The 17,836-nt window shown below is 40.6% G+C and overlaps 1 protein-coding gene across 1 annotated transcript; it reads left to right on the forward strand.

Annotated features, from left to right (window-relative positions):
* The first annotated feature begins 1,910 nt into the window (after positions 1-1,910).
* proser2 (proline and serine rich 2) lies at positions 1,911-13,011 on the forward strand. Its single transcript, XM_078281435.1, has 4 exons — positions 1,911-2,094; positions 4,786-4,953; positions 7,787-8,051; positions 8,978-13,011. Exons 2-4 carry the CDS (start codon positions 4,855-4,857, stop codon positions 10,468-10,470), a joined length of 1,857 nt encoding a protein of 618 aa, XP_078137561.1. The 5' UTR covers positions 1,911-2,094; positions 4,786-4,854; the 3' UTR covers positions 10,471-13,011.
* The last annotated feature ends 4,825 nt before the right edge of the window (positions 13,012-17,836 follow it).

Raw genomic sequence — 17,836 nt, forward strand, 5'->3', positions numbered from 1 at the left:
TCGCTCAGTTGGTAGAGCATGCGCCCATATTTAGAGGTTTACTCCTCGACGCAGCGGGCTGCGAGTTCGACTCTGACCCGCGGCCCTTTGCTGCATGTCATTTCCCCTCTCTCTCCCCTTTCATGTCTTCAGCTGTCCTCTTAAATAAAGGCCTAAAAAAAATGAGGTATTAAAATGCAATACCTCAATGTAAAAAAAAACCTCCATTACAAGTATAATTCCTGCATTGTAGTGTGCAAGTATTATCAGCAAATATATACTTAAAGCTTTAGTGTGTAACTTTTTGATATTAATGAACGTCTGTTACATTCAAGCAGCTCAGCTCAATCAGCTCCACACAACTCTCTCTGGATTTCTCAGTGTGACTATGTTCATAAGATTGTGGTGTCCGGTGACTTTCCCGCGCAGAAACTGTGAAGATAATGACCTCTTCTGAAGAGTCCATCATGTTTTTTTAATACAGTTTTTGCCTATTGCTTACACACTGAAATCAAAAGTGTTACACAATTATCAAAACCCTACACTCAAGGAACAAAACATTGGCCGAGATGTGCACCACTATAAGCACAATGTCAGCCTCACACTGTTTGCAAAACACTACACACAGTGATTTGCAAAACACTAAACACACTTGTATACATTACACACAGAAGTATATCATGATGTAACTTCCTTGTAATTCCAAAGCACTGACTGTCAAATGACTACACCTATGAGCCAACCTGTGAAACCCAGCCATCAGGTACGCAAACACATGATTGCTTTATTATAGACATACCATTCAGGTTTAAGCACTATACAAATGCAGCAGGTAAGTCTAGTATTTTCTATACTGTATTTTACAAATTTTTTTTACTGTAATTATAACCTGTACTGGTTACAGTATTGTATGTCTGTATGTTGTTTGCTCAGCTAACAGTGTTATGCACATTACTGTAGTAGCATGAAAACTGGGACATGTTGTTGTTGTGATGTTCCATGTTGACTGATTTGGGTATATGGAGAGAAAGAAATGATATTTTCCTCAGTCTGCAGCATTGGTCTTGTGTAGTGTTTGGTGAACTTATTGTATTATTACAGCACTTTCTCTGTGTACTTCATTTACAGTACTATAATCACTGAGATGTAGAATTGCTAAAAATGTTTTAGGTTAGCAACAGCAGTGTGTAACTGGTTTAGAATGAAGTCATATGAAGCGTGTGTGTGTGTGTTTCATATGGTAACAAATTATGGTTTTCATAAATTAGTGTAGTGTAGTGTAGTTTTTGCAAGAGTATTTCATTTTGTAAAGGGCCTGAGATGCTAATTGGGTGTGTGGTTGTGCTAATTGTGTGTAGTGTTTTTGAAAAACCGGTCCCTGTTTTCAAAATAGTGCTTAAGCAATCGAAAAAAACTGTAATCCTCCGTGTCCTCCTTGGCTACTAGCAACTGCGTGGAGGGGGGGGCGCAGTCACGGAAGGCTTGTATCATGTGGACGCGTTGACAGTGTTGTTGTCATTATTATGAATTACTCATGGGGGTGGCAGAAACTACGCACTATAGCTTTAAAGTATTTAAAGCATAATTGCTCCTGTCAGTGTCATTATATGATACATTGTGTTATCATATTATTACAGGTTAAAAGAGAGATTTGGAAAATAAATAAATATATATATCATTTATATATATCATTTAAATGTCTATGCAAAAAAAAAAAAAAGGCAAAACACGATAAAACTTAAATGCCCCACTGCTCCTGAACCCATCCTAGTGAAACTGAGGTAGGTGAGAGTAGGATAGCTTTCCACTGTGTCACTACAGTCGCCTCCTTAACACTTTGTTCACACACCTGAATGAAAACACACAAACACACACACACCCTCCTGACGGCTGTGGGTGGAGTTTCCTCGTGGTATAAAGTGCGTAATGTGCCGAGGTGGTGTCATTACGCACACGGAGCTCACCAAGCGCGCAACGCAACTGGACTTTTTTTTTTAAGACAATTTCTTTTACAACAGTAGTTTACTGAGATAAATGTTGATGCTGTCTCTCTGAAGGAAGAAACGACTGTCCCGTCTGTTGGTTTTAGAATGACCTGATCTGTGGAGTTGTTGGGTAAGTCACTGTGTAAAAAAAATATATATATATATATATATATATATATATATATATATATATTTTATATATATTTTTTCATTCTATATATATATATATATATATATATATATGAATGTTAAATTATCCATTATTATCAAGAAAAAGAAAACAAAGATACATGTCCTAAAACATGGTATTATGTCACTTTAACGAGTGTATCTTTTGCATTTTTGAATGTCATATGCACATCCTTGTGTACACCTAACAATGAATTTGTGAGGATTTGAAAGGACGTTTGTTGGGTCAAAACACATAGCTTTGCTGGTGCTCCATTTTTGTTTGATGACCCATTGGAGAAATGAAAAAAATAACCCTAGAACTGGGTCACAATAACCACATATCAGGTTTGTTGAATGACTCAAAGAAAATCAAAAAAATAACACAAACACTGGGACAAAAACTTAACTTTTTTGGACCTAACAGAAACATAAAGATGATGTTATTACTGGGTCAAGATCACTACATAATCGTCTGGGTGAATAACCTAACAAACAAAAACACTGGGTCATAATAACCCATTGTCCAATATTTTAATACCCATGGGTACTGGGTAAATGTACAGTGCTATATTGACCCAAAAACACTAAAACATAACGTGTGTAATTGAACCTATGGCAGAAAGAATAAACAAATGACATAACACACTGTAACAGCTGACTTTTTAGGTTTAATTTGATGACTCAACAGAAATATGAGAATGCTATAGTTTACCCAAATGTACCCAACCTTGTCTTATAAGCAAACGTTCTGGTTTTACCATTCAGCTATGTGTCTTGTCAGTTGAGTTTTTTTGCTTTTTGGCTTCAAACCAAACCTCAACAAGGAACTTTTTTTTTTTCAATTCTTCTTTTTATCAGAGCAGCATCAGAGAGGAATGTGTTGGGTAAAAAAAGCTGACTGGTTTCGGCTTCATGGAGCCTGTTTCACAGCTACCTGTTCCAGGTGAACTGGTCCATCAGGTGTGTTTCTCTGTTGTGAGGCTGAGAGGTCGAGTTTAGAGCAGGGATGAAAAGTATATTTACACATTCTGAGGTATATGTAGGGATGCACCGAATCCAGGATTCGGGTTCAGATTCGGGCGAATATTGGGCTTTTTGACGGGGTTCGGTTTCTGCCGAACCTTAGAATTTTTTTCCACCGAACCGAACCCTACGCTTGCACTGCGCGCGCTACGCTGGCCGACGTAATGTAGGTAGACCGTTCAATGCAGTAGGCTGTGAGAAAGTAAAAATGGAACTCGCAAGCAGAAAAAGCGCCGCCCGGCAGCACCCCCTGCCAAAAGAAGGCGAGGCAACCCAAACCGAGCCACACGTCCAACCCGCAATGCCGACCTGTCCCGCGGCAGCAAGGACCCCAAACAACACACAACATCGCCACTGCCAAAACACCTGCGCATGAAACATCCGAAAGAATACGCGCATGAAGGAATCTACAGACAGCAGCCAAAACGCAGCAACCCCAGGTACGGCAAAGGAAGGACAGTCACAGCTAAAAACTTGTGTTAACCAGACAGTGCCTCTCCCGGGCCGTCAGACGTTCTCTCGGCAAACGAGTCTCCCTACAGTGGGAGCGGAGTGACCCAACGGTCGGCTGCTGCTCGTTAGCTAACGTTAGCTTTCTAATTTCACCCACCCAACATGTCTTCTTCATACACTGGTTAGCGAAAATTTGCCAAACAAAATGATCACTCATCTGGCGATAGCGATGTGCTTTCTGAACTGACAGAGCAACTGACAGATATAGTTGTACATTTTACACTTGATAAGCTTATACAATAAAAAGTCTAGTTGGGCCTCCTTTGTTAGGTTTCAAAGTTGTTATCAGTTCCACCAAAGAGACATTTCTTCTCTAAACATTAAGCCGTTTCAACACCAATATTTTACAATAAAACAAAGATTAGATGAAAATGAAAAAGGATTTGTGCATCAGAACTTAGTTTTTTTATTTCATCTTCTCTCCTATTAATCATCTCACGACCCCTCAGATTTATTTGGTGACTCTTTGGAGGGGCCCGACCCCTAGGTTGGGAACCACTGGACTTTAGTTAAAAGTAGCTCCACCTCGAGCAGCAACAGGGAACACAATCAGTACTTTTACTTTACTTTTTTGTCTGTGAATGTTATTTTAGTACTTTAGTTGGAGTTTTAATGCAGGACATTTGCTTGTAACAAAGTATTTTTTACAGTGTTGTATTGGTACTTTTAAATACTACTAGTAAAATGATCTGAATACCTTTTCTTCTATAAAGTCAACAGCTTCCTTTTCATTACGTTCTGACCTTGACCTTCTCTCCTATAAATCATCTCACGACCCCTCAGATTCATCCGGTGACCCTTTAAAGGGCCCGACCCCTAGGTTGGAAACCACTGGACTATAGTTAACTGTGTATAATGTAGTTAAAAGTAGCTCCACCTCGAGCAGCAACAGGGGACATAATCAGTACTTTTACTTTTGTACTTTAGTTGGAGTTTTAATGCAGGACTTTTGTTTGTAATGGAGTATTGTTGCACTCTTGTATTGGTACTTTTACTTAAGTAAAATGATCTGAATACTTTTCAGTACGTTCTGACCTTGATTAAACCCTTCCCTCAAGCGGTCTGTTGAAGGTGTTGTTTGACGTCTCGTCCCTCCCTCTCTCTGTGTCTCCAGACTCTCGTTGAAAAGAATATTAGATGATTCCTCCGAGCGAGAACACGGCACCCTCCATGAGATGTCCCGATGACTTCTGAGCCTCGCACCATGAACGTCCGTCTGCAGGCCCAACCTCAGCCTCACTACGGGGTCAACGGGGGTGCTGGCAGAAGCTCCAGGCAATCTGTGAGTATTTCAAAACCTAAATAGTGAAATACTTGACCAGATTTGAGATCTTCTTGTACTATTTATGTCATTTTGGAGTGCAAAACGTGTTCCATGTACGTAGATCCTTGCAATTTGCATCCCTTGAGCTCTATAACAGCCTGATTCAAACATAAAAGTGTGACCTGGAGCAACTGTAACATGCTTCTTTTTTTAATATTTATATCAAACCCCCCCTCCTAAAGTAATTTTTAAAAAAACATGCAAAAAAACAAACATTAAAATGTACATTTAAATGCTTTCCTTATTTAGTTAGATGAAAATCAATTGAAGCAACAGTGTGTCTGTCTGCTAAATATGAAGCTACAGTCTGCAGCTGCTTAGCTTAGCATAAAGACTAGAAACAGGCAGAGGTGGAAGAAGTACTTAGATCAAGCAAGACTAGTGTAGAAATACTCTAAAGAAAGACTCATGAAGGAAGCGAATAAAAGTACTTCCAAAACTGTCAAAGTATTCCTTCAACTCAATAATTTACTAATAAGCAGAAAGAACAACCTATTTATGCTAAGCTACGCTAACCGGCTGCAGGCTGTAGCTTCCTATTTAGCGTACAGTTATGAGAGCGATATCAATCTTTTCATCTAAACATTGATTCCTTTAAGTTTCTTTGAGATCATTACCAACCAGAATAAATAAAGCTGATTTATTGGCCATCGCTGGGGACACAGGTTTGTATTTTACACCATCGTGTTCTGTGAACCGGAGAATAGAGTCGTCTTGTTCTATTGTCTCCCTAAACACAGTAAACACACTCAGCGTATCAGATGAACAGCTGATAATTCAAACTGTACTTCAGGCTCTTGGGCTGTGTTCACACAATGCACCCAGTCATTTACAGACGCTGAGACATTACACCTGCTTAACAACCAAATCCCTTCTCATGCCTCGGGGATGACATTCATTATCAACGCACAAACCGAACACAACCGAACCGGTTGAACTGCAGTTTTCTAGGTCTTGAGCTGCTTCATGACAATAGACATTATTCACTCCAGCTGAAACCTGAAGATCTGTCGTTATCTCATGTTGGTTTCAGTTGGCTGTTCCTGCAGGTGTCTGTATGTGTAAAGCAAAAACAAGGCTCTCTGTAACCTTGTTGTGGCACTTTTTCCTAACACTGATGTCAGCAACAAACCTTGTCATGTCAGCCGCGAGCTGGAGGTCATCACCTTGAAATAGCCCAAATTAGCAGCTTCCTTCGGTCTGGTGGCTGTGTAATTATAGTAAAGCACGGCCTGAGATCAAAACAATACATTTAACTGTTGTCTATTTGTGTGAGAAAATCTCAAATACTGTACTTAAAGACAAAAATAATTATTTGACCTTTGCCCTACATTTGTAAACTCACTGAACTAGGACTGAATAGTTAGCAGGGTTTTAGGCGCAGCACCCAAGCCGTTTTGAGCAGCACCTAATCCGAATGAATGTGAATCGATGTGAGCATCAAAACTAACTAAATGATTTTTCTCAGATCAAATATTCGTAGTTGGACCCCAGTAGACTTCTGTAGAAAGTTTTGTCTTTAATCTTTTTAAATTATATTTATTTATTACCTGCTCTTGCTTTTCCAATGTTTTAGACACAAATATGGTACTAAGAATGGTCCAAAATTATGTGAAATTGCATATTTTTTTTTATTGCAAAACGTACAATTTTCTTGAGGGAGGACCCCTAAACTCCCCGCCAAATACGTGCACATAAGTCTTCCATAACCCAAGGAAAAGACACTGTTGGTTCAGTCTGCCTATTAGTATGTTAATAAGTTATAAGGAATAGTTTTGGGACGTACTGAGATTATTTCGTTTAACTGCTGTTGCCAATGTCAACAATAAACATACTTAAATATCAATTATTTGAACAGATTTTATTGCAAATACTTGCTCACTTAAGTTGTACTTGTAATGCAGTACTTTTTCTATGTGGATCTACTTTTAAAATAACTTCTTTCACCACTACTTATTTTTAGGTTTATTACACATTGTTACAGGGGACTATTCCCTACAGCCATGTGGTATGGTTTAAATATGTGGACTTGATCTTTATCAGGAAAAAACTCAAAGGGAAGCAGCAAAATCAATAGAGTTGTTATTGGATAGCCCATTATGTTATGCCCCCCATTGTGTGAAGCTGGACAGGTAGGGTAGACGTGGAGGTGAAGCAGAGAGGGGGAGAGGCAAGAAGAGAGGGGAGTTTCAGTTAAATTTAGAGTTGGAGAGACGTTTGGAGGGTTGGGATGCAGGAACAAACACCCCTGTGTTCTGTCTGTACACATGACTCCTGTATGAGAAAGTCAGAGTGGATGGTTTGCAACATGGGCGTTAATTATGAAGAGAAGGGTCAAGTTAAACTGGTGCAACAAAAATTAAGGAGTTTGGTTTAAAAATAAAATCAGGTTATACAACTCCAGTACACCCTGCCTTATTCACTTATTCTTTTCAGGTATCTCTTCTTTATCAGGTTAGTGTCTGAGGTTATGTACAGTCCACCCTTTCAGACTTAAAATGCCCAGGTTAGAAACTTCATTAAATCTCGACCTCTTTCTGTAAATATGAAGAGTAAATAGTGTTATTTCGTTAAAAAAACAATTCTGAAAAGATGTTGTTTTGGTATCAAAATATATATATATATATAAAATATATTTCATAGGTAACATGACTGATCGATATATTAAGGAACTGGAAACAACCCAAGAATGTTTGTCAACATTGTTTCAAGCCAAGATAGTAAAAAACTTTGAAAAATAATGAACTCACACCATGTCAACTAGTTTCCTACTGTCCCTTGGTCTCGACAGAGAGATGATGCACTGCAGTTCCTGAGCAAGGAGGAGAAGGAGTGCATCCAGTTCTTCGAGAACACCATTGACTCGTTGGAGGACAGTCTAGAGGAAAACGACCGGAGACCCGTGCAAGTGAAGACCCCTGCAAGCAGCGGCCCTATTGTGTCTTCCCTCTTGACCAGACCTCCCAGTCCCAAAGACCAGGATATTATATATCTGGTCCGCCCAGAACCCGACTTGGGGCAAAAGAAAGAGCTGATCTTCAATCCCACCAACCCAGGTAGCGTACAGCAGTTTGTTTTTGTATGAAGGGTGGTAGCCAGGATTCTGGAAATACTTAGATGGTGGTCTGGCTACACCACAGATACATTCTGGGATAGGAGAAAAACGCTCTGGGTTGTTTGCATTTCTTTAAACTAATCACAATCGTCCTGGGCGGCGCTAAGCTCCAGACGCAGCGACGGTGGCTCTGCAGAATAGTCTCGGGAAGGAACTTGTTTTGGTGGAACGTGCATCCCACAAAAGAGAACGCCACATAAAATATTAAATGAAGTGAACGGTTTACACCATACAGTAACGTGAGCTATTTAAATTAGCTGGATACAAGGTTGAACGTAATTTGCTCTTACCAGTGTATCTCCGTGTGTACTTCGTCCACAGCCATCCTACCAATTGCTTCCAAAACGTCCCAGTTAGAGAGTAAATGCCGTAAACATATTCTTTGTAAATCTTTTAAATCATTCCCTGAAAGAACCAAGCAGGCCTGCCATGTTGCACGATCCAAATCTTCTTGAAAACTTGTCATTTTCAGCGTATAGCCTGCTAGCTTAAAGTTAGTTGTTGCTTCCCGAAGCAAAGGGATTTTGAGAACAGCAACACACAGAGAGCGGAAGCCGAGGGACATCCGCTGCGCCAGGCAATTATCCTGAAAAATGTACTTCCATTGATCCAGACTATCCTCACACTGGTCAGCAATACAATTCTGATGTAGAGATACATAATCCTTTATTTATGTATTGACCTATAGTCAGTTAATATATTGAATCTAAAATTTACTGGACTCACCATGGTACATTTTCAATTGTATAGTAACTTCCCCCAGGTTGCTAAAACCCCCAAATGACTTCAATGTCATCAACATTAACTAAAGTCCTGGAATGAATGGAGTCTTTCCCAGATTTTCACTTTGCAATTTGTTCCTCCCAGATTTTCAGAGTATGATACAGAACCCTGAAAGCCACTTTGAGACAAGGCCAAGGCGAGATCAGGTGGACAGCTTGCCTTCAGAGTACAACCCTCCCCTGCCAAGCGGCAGCTATGGGTCGACAGACCACTACTCCTACCACCCTCCAGGCTGTATCCCCACACCGGTTCTGATTGCCCAGCAGATAGCAGAGAACCAGGCAGGTGGAACCTCCAACTTCCATCCCTCCTTATTCCTCCGCCGTAGCAGCCAGGAGTCTGACAAGCCACTTAGCCATAGTGGCGATTTAAAACATGGTCCTGCTACCTCTGCTAAGCCTACCCGCTTTCCTGCTAACATCAGCGTGATCCATGGCAACAAGGAGCACCAGAACCAGCCGCTGGCTAATGTGAACCTCAATGACAGACGGGCGCAGATGCTGGCAAACCTAACAGGAACATCAAACCCTCTGCTGCAGGAGGATCCTCAGCCGGCCATGGAACAGGAGGATCGAAATACTCCCACTCGCAGCATTTCCTTCAAGGACCCCTCACCGGATAAATCCAGGATGGAGGCCCTGTCTAAGCTGGGCCTGACCAGGAACCGAGCCATGTCCGGGGGTATGTTGCAACTCGCCGTCCCTAACAGCACCTCTCTGGGTCCTCCTGCAGGTGCAGAAACCAGTGTCAAACCTTTAGAGGCAGAAACAACAGAAACCAACAGCAAATTGCCAAAAGCCAATGTTATGACACCAACTCAGAGCCAGATTCATGTCCACAAAAAACAGGAGATTTCGCGGACAGAGTCCCTCAGGAGGTATGAAGAAAGAAACCACCAACCGAGCCCCTCGCCTCCAGCAGTCACACATAGCAGCTACCATCCACCTCCTTCGAACAGAAAGGCATCCTTACCCCCTCCGCCTGAGGTCACCTCGCTGGAATCAAACAGCTATGGAGGGAAATCTATTATGGTCAACCCTTCTGTTTCTCACAGAAACGAACCTGAAACTTTGTCAACTAACCATGAACCAAAAATCCTCCCACCTGCGCTGGCTAAACCCAGCGAGTTCAACAACTACGGAGGAAAGACCAAAGTCATGAGCCCTGCTCCTGTAGCCGTGACCAGGAGCGACCTTCCCGACATCCTCAGCTCCCATATCAACAAGAGTCAAACCTCGCCCGCCAAATCAGAGCCACTACCCACTGAGCTTAACAGTTACGGAGGAAAGAGCCGAACCTTCAACCCCTCCACCGGGTTAAATCGCCCTTCAGATAGCCCAGGAAAAAGTTTTAAAGCTCCAGCTCCAACCCCGGCCCCAAGACCTACTCGGCAGTCATACCACGGTGCTGTTTCTACCCAGAAACCAGCACTGCGAGCCTCGTCCCCTGAACCGCGGCGGAGATCCGGCTCCATGTTTCGTCCCCAAGGCATCACTGTGCAGTTTTCTGGACGGGGGGCGACAGACGAATCGCGCAGGGATGCGCTGAGGAAACTGGGGCTGCTGAAAGACTCTTGATAAACTCTGAAAAAAGAATTTTTCAGTCTTCACCTGTCGTGCATGAATCTCTGGTGTGTACCTGCTGGTGGAGGTGAAATGCTAGAAGTTTCCCCATGTGTGTCAGAGTGAGAGGTGTGGTTGGGGAGAGACCTACTTTTACAGAGGAATGGAGCCAGATCCTTTGAGAGACCTGCACAGCCAGTTCTCACTTCCTGGCCATAAAAAAAACAAAGTGTTACACGGTGCAGCTGCTGCAATCTCGACACTGTGACAATGATGAAAGTCTTGACAAACTTCTTTACGTTGCCTCTGATCCAAGACATTGTATACCTCTGCACAAGACAAGGAGAAGCATCCTCTTCTTACGGGAATCAAATGGCATTTGGTCTCCCGTCTCACCTTTGTTCGCCACATATGAGGCTGATTGTGAATAGACAGATTTTTTAAACAGGGTCCCATTTCTTAAAAACACCTCACTCACACTCAAATATATTCTTTCATTTTAAAAAGGCTCAGTGATTTCCTTAAAAAGGCTGGGCACTGTATGTTTTAGCAAACATTACTAAAACAGGAGGAAACAGTGTATTTGTTGGGGACTATTTTCAGCTGTGGATTAATACACATTTGATTTAAAGAGTGTTTCTAGCAGCCGGAGGACGTATGAGTCAAAATAAACTACAATTGGACTAAGATTATCTTTTCCTTCAAAAATGGCCCACATTAAAGGTTTAATCGATTTTTACTGGGATTTTATATTTAGTTTTATGATAAAGAGGGCAACTGTATCTACGCTCCAGAACCTCCATGGCCCCCAATAGCCCCAGGTACATTATGTGGCAGTTAATTTGTGGTAATTTTATCAATTGCACATTTGTTTGGTTGAATGCTAAAGCACAATATAAATTGAAATGATAAAGGCCCTAAGGCAAAGGTGGCTCCTTCCTTAATTTGTATCTAATTTTTAGTACCATTATTATTTCAGTTTTTAAATAAATGTGTGCCACTAACTACCTGACACACTGCAAACTTGGGGCACATTAGTCATCGAGAATAGGATTATGTCTGGGGAAATGTATGTTAATATATGGTCATGTGTAGTCGGCACACATGGATCCAAAGAGAGTAGGGGGAAGCGGAGGATCAGTGGGGGCCCACAGCTCAGTTTTGCCCCAGGGCCCCTGAGCAGCAAGAAGATACTTATAACCACAATTTACAGGAAGTTAGCAGCTAATTATGCACAGGAGTAGTTAGGTTAGGTATTTAAAAGACAATAAATGGTCAATTATTTGAGCTGCAAATTGTATTACAAATACAATAGTGTTTGAAAATACTCCAAAAAGACCTCTCAATGTTTGTTTCTGTATACAGTTTAAGTTATATTATTTGTTTTACAGTGTCACTTTCCTTCTATCAGCAGAGTGGAATTAATGTTCATACACCGGCTGTGAAGACTTTATTACCCCTGTTACATGGGAAACCCTTTTTTTACTGATTTATGTACCCACTTTGGGCATTTTAGTGAGCGGTGAGTTTGTGTGTGTTTTTTCTAGCACTTTGGGGCAGGAGCAAAGTTGAAAGCATTTTTCTTTAGTGCAATTTTATAACTTCTGAAATGTATTAAACTAAGTTGTAAAAGGATATATGTTAACTCAAGTGAACAAACGAATATCCAAGAAACAAGAACATTTGAATTGTTCTGGAAACTAATATCTCCATTGATGTCCTGGAGTAACAATGCTGCAGTCAAACGAGCTTTCTAGAACGATGCAAAGCCGAGCTGAGCTGGAGGATATTTTTACTCCACGGACAAACCTCCCACACCAAACCACAGACTGTGAAATGGGTTTGTGGGCAGGACTTTTACTTTTTTACTACGCAGAGGGAATACTTTAAAATGACTCTTTAGGGATGGGCGAGCACATGGCATTTACAAAACACAAGCACTAAAACCCACAGAGTCTAGAAATACATTTTGGATATGTGTTTTGATTCCTGTCAAGCTGTTGTCGATAACTTTCTGACATTTTGCAAGTGTGTTATATTTAACTGTTGTATCAGCATAAGCATGTATGTGCGTATATGTATGAGTGTGTGTGTGTAAGTTTACTTTGTTTTATCCAGACTCCGGCCTCTGTAGTTTACCTACAGTAACTTTTGAAGTATATTTTGTTTCACACAGAAGTATCGCAGTACTTCTCCTGTGTGAATATCATCTGTGAATTCTTGTTAAGAGACTCCGGTTCTCTGTAGTTCAGCTACAGTCATTTTGAAGTATCTAATGGTGCATACATACAGTTTATAACTACATTCTGTATAAAACAGCGTACTATAAGGAAATGTTTGTGCAAAGATGCACAAAACGGGGATTAAAAAGTGCATTCATGTGTGTAAATGGGAAGATCAGTGTCCATGTGAGAGTTGCTGCTATGGAACAACAGCCTGGTATACTTTCTGACTTTTGAAATGTCCATAGTCTAAACTGTATATACTCTGCTTAATATATATATATATGTTGTGTTGAATGTTTGTCATCAATCATTAAACAGAAAAAAATAGTAACTTGTTTTCTATTTGTGATTTTCTTTGATTAACTCTGGAGTGTAAAGAAAGAACAGGTGCTGTTTAATGATTGACCACGTCTGTGGAATATTTCACCTGAGTGGAAACTTACAGGATGTTTTAAAAGTTATTACGGTTGAGTAACTAACTAACTAACTAAGGGACACTCCACTGACTTTACACAGAAAGATCAGTTTACTTTACGAGTACATGTAAACAGTTTCTAAAATGTTTTTTGGAATTCTCTCCAATCTGGCTTGAGAGTTAGTCAAGTCAGTAGTCATGTTTCCATCTAATTGTCAAGCGAATTTTAAGAGAACATATAAAATGTCGCAAAAAAGAAAATGCAAATTAGAAGTGTTTCCATCCACTGGTTTAGAGCGAATAAACTAGACTACGCAAAGCGTAGTTTCGTCCCAAGTTGACGTTATGCATGGTTGTAGATTGAAAACCGGCTTGCTAAATCAAAGAGTTTAGAAGCTAAGTTCTCTGGCTAAATGGAGAGAGGTAGCGTTGTACAAGTTGGCCACCTGTGCAGAATACAGGCAGCCTAGAAATCTAGACGCACCCTAGTGGCAGCAAATGTAATTTGCAGCCAGGGTCGTCTAGCAACTCTCCGTTGGCTTGCGAGCTGGAAAAACCAAACTCTAGTCAGGCCAATCACATCGTGTATAGAGTCGGTGGGCGGGCTTAACATAATGACGGCAGAGTTGCGATAGTTCCACGTGACTTCCCTGCTACTTGAAAACAAAGAAGATGGCTGCTGCTGCTGGCGAACAGCGGTCTCTGGAATCGGCTTTGGCCGCGACTCTGGAAGACTTGTTCAGCTTTTCTTTGAGAAAAGAACAAAGAACGGCACTGAAGTCATTCTTAAAAAAGGAAGATGTGTTCAGAGTTTTGCCGACCAGATACGGCAAAAGTTGAATCTATCAACTAGCGTTGCTCTGGTTGGTTGTAGCGCTAGCCTATTGCGTGCAGAAGGAATTTGAAAGACAACCGTTTATCCCGCCCCTCGGATTGAGCCCTGCCAATGGTGAGTTCCCAGACCCAACATCTTTATGTTGTCGCAGAGACATTTGGTGTCAGCGAGACAACCGTTCACCGCTGTGTATACGCGGCATGCCGGGCTATATGATTCAAGCTGTTGAACCGATTCATCAATTTATCCGACGTGGCTGAGGCACACGCTATAGCGTACCGCAACTCCACTACACACCTTGTACCACAAGTGTACAGCGCAATGGATGGGACTCGTATCCCGATCCTTCCCCCATCCGATGGATACCAGGACTATAGTCATGTGAGTTAGCCTACATTTGCATTCGCTATGTCACAACTTATTCGACAAAGCTGTTTCCATCTCCCATTTTGGCCCACGTTTTTCCGATTTTGCTGTTTCCATCATTTGCTAATGCGATACTTCAAAATGTGCATAAAAATACGTTAATGGAAACATGTCTAGTGTCACTCTTTATACTACATCCTCTGACAGCACCGCGGTCGAATCCCGGTGAGTCTCATACAGACGCTAAAGGGGGGCTTGTGTGCCGGTACTGGATGCTGACCAAGTTGGCGTCTTTGACGAGTTGGGTGTGAGAACGGGTTGGCACGGTCATTATAAAACTGCAGCCAGCAACAACGAGTACGTATAATAAGGTTTTAGAAAATGTTGTTTTTCTGACCTTCCCCATATTTCACATTGGACTACTTGTGTGTTGAACATGAGAAACACAGAAGCAAACTGTCTGGACTGCAGACGGTTACATAAGCCTTCAACACAGAGGCTTTCTTTCCTGAAGAGTGGTTGACGACAGCTATGCTGAGAGAAAGTGTGTGTGTGTGTGCATGCAAGGGCATGAGGGCATCTATAGGAGTGTCTGATGATGACTGACACAAAGCTTTACCATTGTTTCTCTTAAAAGGAGCTTACATGTAAATACAGGCCTGTCTTTCAGCACATCAGAATGTAGTTTTAACACATTGGTGATTTCAGTTTATATTGTGCAAGTTATGTGAAATGAAATTACCACTAACAAAGACCCCCATTTTACAATTGGTATCAACATAAGATCAGGATTTGCATATGTAATCAGGGTAATGACATCTACGGGTCTTGTGATTGTGATCAGATCTTAAAAGTGTAGATGTTTTGAAGTGCGGTTGTATGAGCTACTTCTCCATAGTCAGTGTGTTAGCTACAGTAGATGGAGGTCGGCACGCCCCCAGTTTGGAGAAGCAGGCAGGAGTACCGACACGGAAGCTAAGCAGCGTCCTGCTGTGGACGGGGGCAGCAGCTAAATGTATTTAAGACACCTAAAAACATCTATATCAGTTTAAGTGGACGCTATATTTAGAATATTTTCAGAGCTTTCCCTTGCCAGACGGCCCTTTACAACGGGGAACTGAAGCCGTTATCTCTGCTCTCTTCAAAGCCACCAGACTCCTTTGACAAAATCATTTTACCTCGCAGAACATGGAGTTGCTGTTCTACCGCTGCCTCCATCAGTTAGTTTGGTTGTGTTATTGTGTGATTTTGGTATTTTAAAGGTTTAGTTTCTTCACTCAATGAACAGTGTATAGATTTGATTTGATTTGATTTATTGGGATCTCCATTAGCTGGGGCCGTAGCCACAGCTATTCTTCCTGGAGTCCACCCACAACTTGTGCAGCTATACATTGCCGTGCATAATTACATTAAAAACAACCACCAAAAAACAACATTCAATACATCACTAAAAGAAAAACAACGAAAATAATAATAAGACTTAACAACATTCAACACAACACAGGACAACACAGAACCTAGTTTAAATTATTCACAGATCGTAGAGATGAGATTAGAACATTGTTCACTAATAATATGACCAAGTAAATGCACACAGTGAACCCTCAATGATACTAACAGCATTCATTGAATATCATCCAATACAGAGTTCTGCTCATTCAGGAGATGTTCTTTAAGTAATACTTTGAATTGAGGTTTTCTATTTTCTTGAATGACATGACTAGGCATTGCATTCCAATTAATCATGGCTCTATATATTACGGTGTTTTTCCCTTTATTTGTTCTTACTTTAGGTAATCCGTAGCATGCCTAGTGCTGTAGTCATGTTTATTAGAACTAAGACCAAGTTGCTGATAAAACATTCTCGGCTATTTAGTCACTAAAATATTTCTGGTAAAGTTCAGCAATGAGGCAGTTAATCTGTTCCTTACACTTAACCAAGCTTGATCTGAGTGGGCACCTTAGTAAACAGCGTGCGGCCTTATTCTGAGCAATTTGCAATGTCTTTATAGTTGATATGGCAGCACCTGACCAAACCCCTTAACAGTAGTCCAAATGGGATAGGACAATCGTTTTAATGACATTTCCCATTACATTTTTATTGAGAAAATTTGAACATCTCCTTATCACTGAAAGACCTCTACCCATTTTTTTTCACCACCCCATCAATGTGTTGAGACCAGGATAATTTACTGTCTACTATAACCCCAAGAAGCTTGGTCCTTTGTCCTTTACTGCCTTACCTTCAACACATACATTTAATTTAGGTTCACTAAACAACTTTTTTTTTTGTTCCAAATACAATGCTTGTGGTTTTAGATACATTAAGAACTAACCGATTATTTGTTACCCATTCCAAAGCTGACTGCAATTCCTTATTCAAAACACTAGTAAGCCTTTCAGCTGTAGATGCCGCCATGTATATTGTTGAGTCGTCAGCATACATCGTCATTTTTACATCTATTAAGGTTAAAGGTAATTCATTGGTAAATATAGAATAAAGTAATGGCCCCAAACAGCTTCCTTGTGGAATTCCACAGCTTACTGATTTTACCTCTGAAAAACTCCCATTAAAGTACACCGTCTGTGTCCTATTTGCTAGATAGCTTTCTAGCCAAAGTATTGCACTTGAATCAAAACATTTTAGTTTTTTTAATAACAAATTGTGATCCATGATATCAAAAGCCGCGGTGAAATCCAACAGCACAGCCCCTACTAATTGCTCATTTTCTACCTCTCTGTGCCAGTCGTCTGACATTTGAGTAAGTGCTGTGCCTGTTGAATGTCCAACTCTGTAGGCATGTTGATAATCTCTATATAAATCATTTACTGAAAAATAACATTGTATTTGTTCATAAGCAATTTTCTCCATGATTTTACTTAAAGCCGGCAGCAGGCTAATTGGTCGACTGTTTGGGCCACTAAATGGTACAGTTGCATTCTTCGGTAGAGGAGTGATTTTAGCAGTTTTCCATGTTGTTGGAAAGATTTCTTTTTTCTAAACTCATATTCAGCACATGGCTAACTGGAATGGCAATCAAGTTTGCCACTAATTTCAAAAGTTTTGTATCCATATTATCCACACCAGATGGTTTGTCTTTACAACTAAGAAGCAACTTTTCCACATATCTCACATCAACTTTAGTAAATTCAAAAGTACATTGTTTTCCTATCATAATTTGATCTCTAATCAAGGTATATGATTGTATGTTAGTTGTTTGGCACATTTTCTCCTTAAGTCTTTCCACTTTGTTGTTAAAATAGTTATTGAGGTGAATAGCGATATCCACAGGCTTGGTAAGAAATTGTCCTTCTGATTCAAGAAAAGATGGGGTAGATTTGAATTTACTGCCCATCATCTCATTAAGAATATTCCACATTTTCTTACTGTCATGCTTTGCATTCCCAATTGCATTTTCATAATACATCTTCTTTTTCTTTTTATTTAACTTAGTCACATAATTTCTTAGCTTGCGGTAAACTTGCCAATCCGATTCATAGTTGGAGTTATTTGCCATTTTCTTTGCTTGATCTCTTTGT

The sequence above is a fragment of the Sander vitreus genome, chromosome 23 (assembly GCF_031162955.1).
Source record: "Sander vitreus isolate 19-12246 chromosome 23, sanVit1, whole genome shotgun sequence".
NCBI classification, from domain to species: domain Eukaryota; kingdom Metazoa; phylum Chordata; class Actinopteri; order Perciformes; family Percidae; genus Sander; species Sander vitreus.

What these genes read in the sequence shown, in the direction of transcription:
- proser2 (XM_078281435.1), top strand. Translation starts at nt 4,855, where the DNA reads ATGACTTCTGAGCCTCGCACCATGAACGTCCGTCTGCAGGCCCAACCT. An exon ending in GCAGAAGCTCCAGGCAATCT is followed by an intron (nt 4,954 to 7,786) that starts GTGAGTATTTCA and finishes TGGTCTCGACAG; the next exon opens with AGAGATGATGCACTGCAGTT. An exon ending in CTTCAATCCCACCAACCCAG is followed by an intron (nt 8,052 to 8,977) that starts GTAGCGTACAGC and finishes TGTTCCTCCCAG; the next exon opens with ATTTTCAGAGTATGATACAG.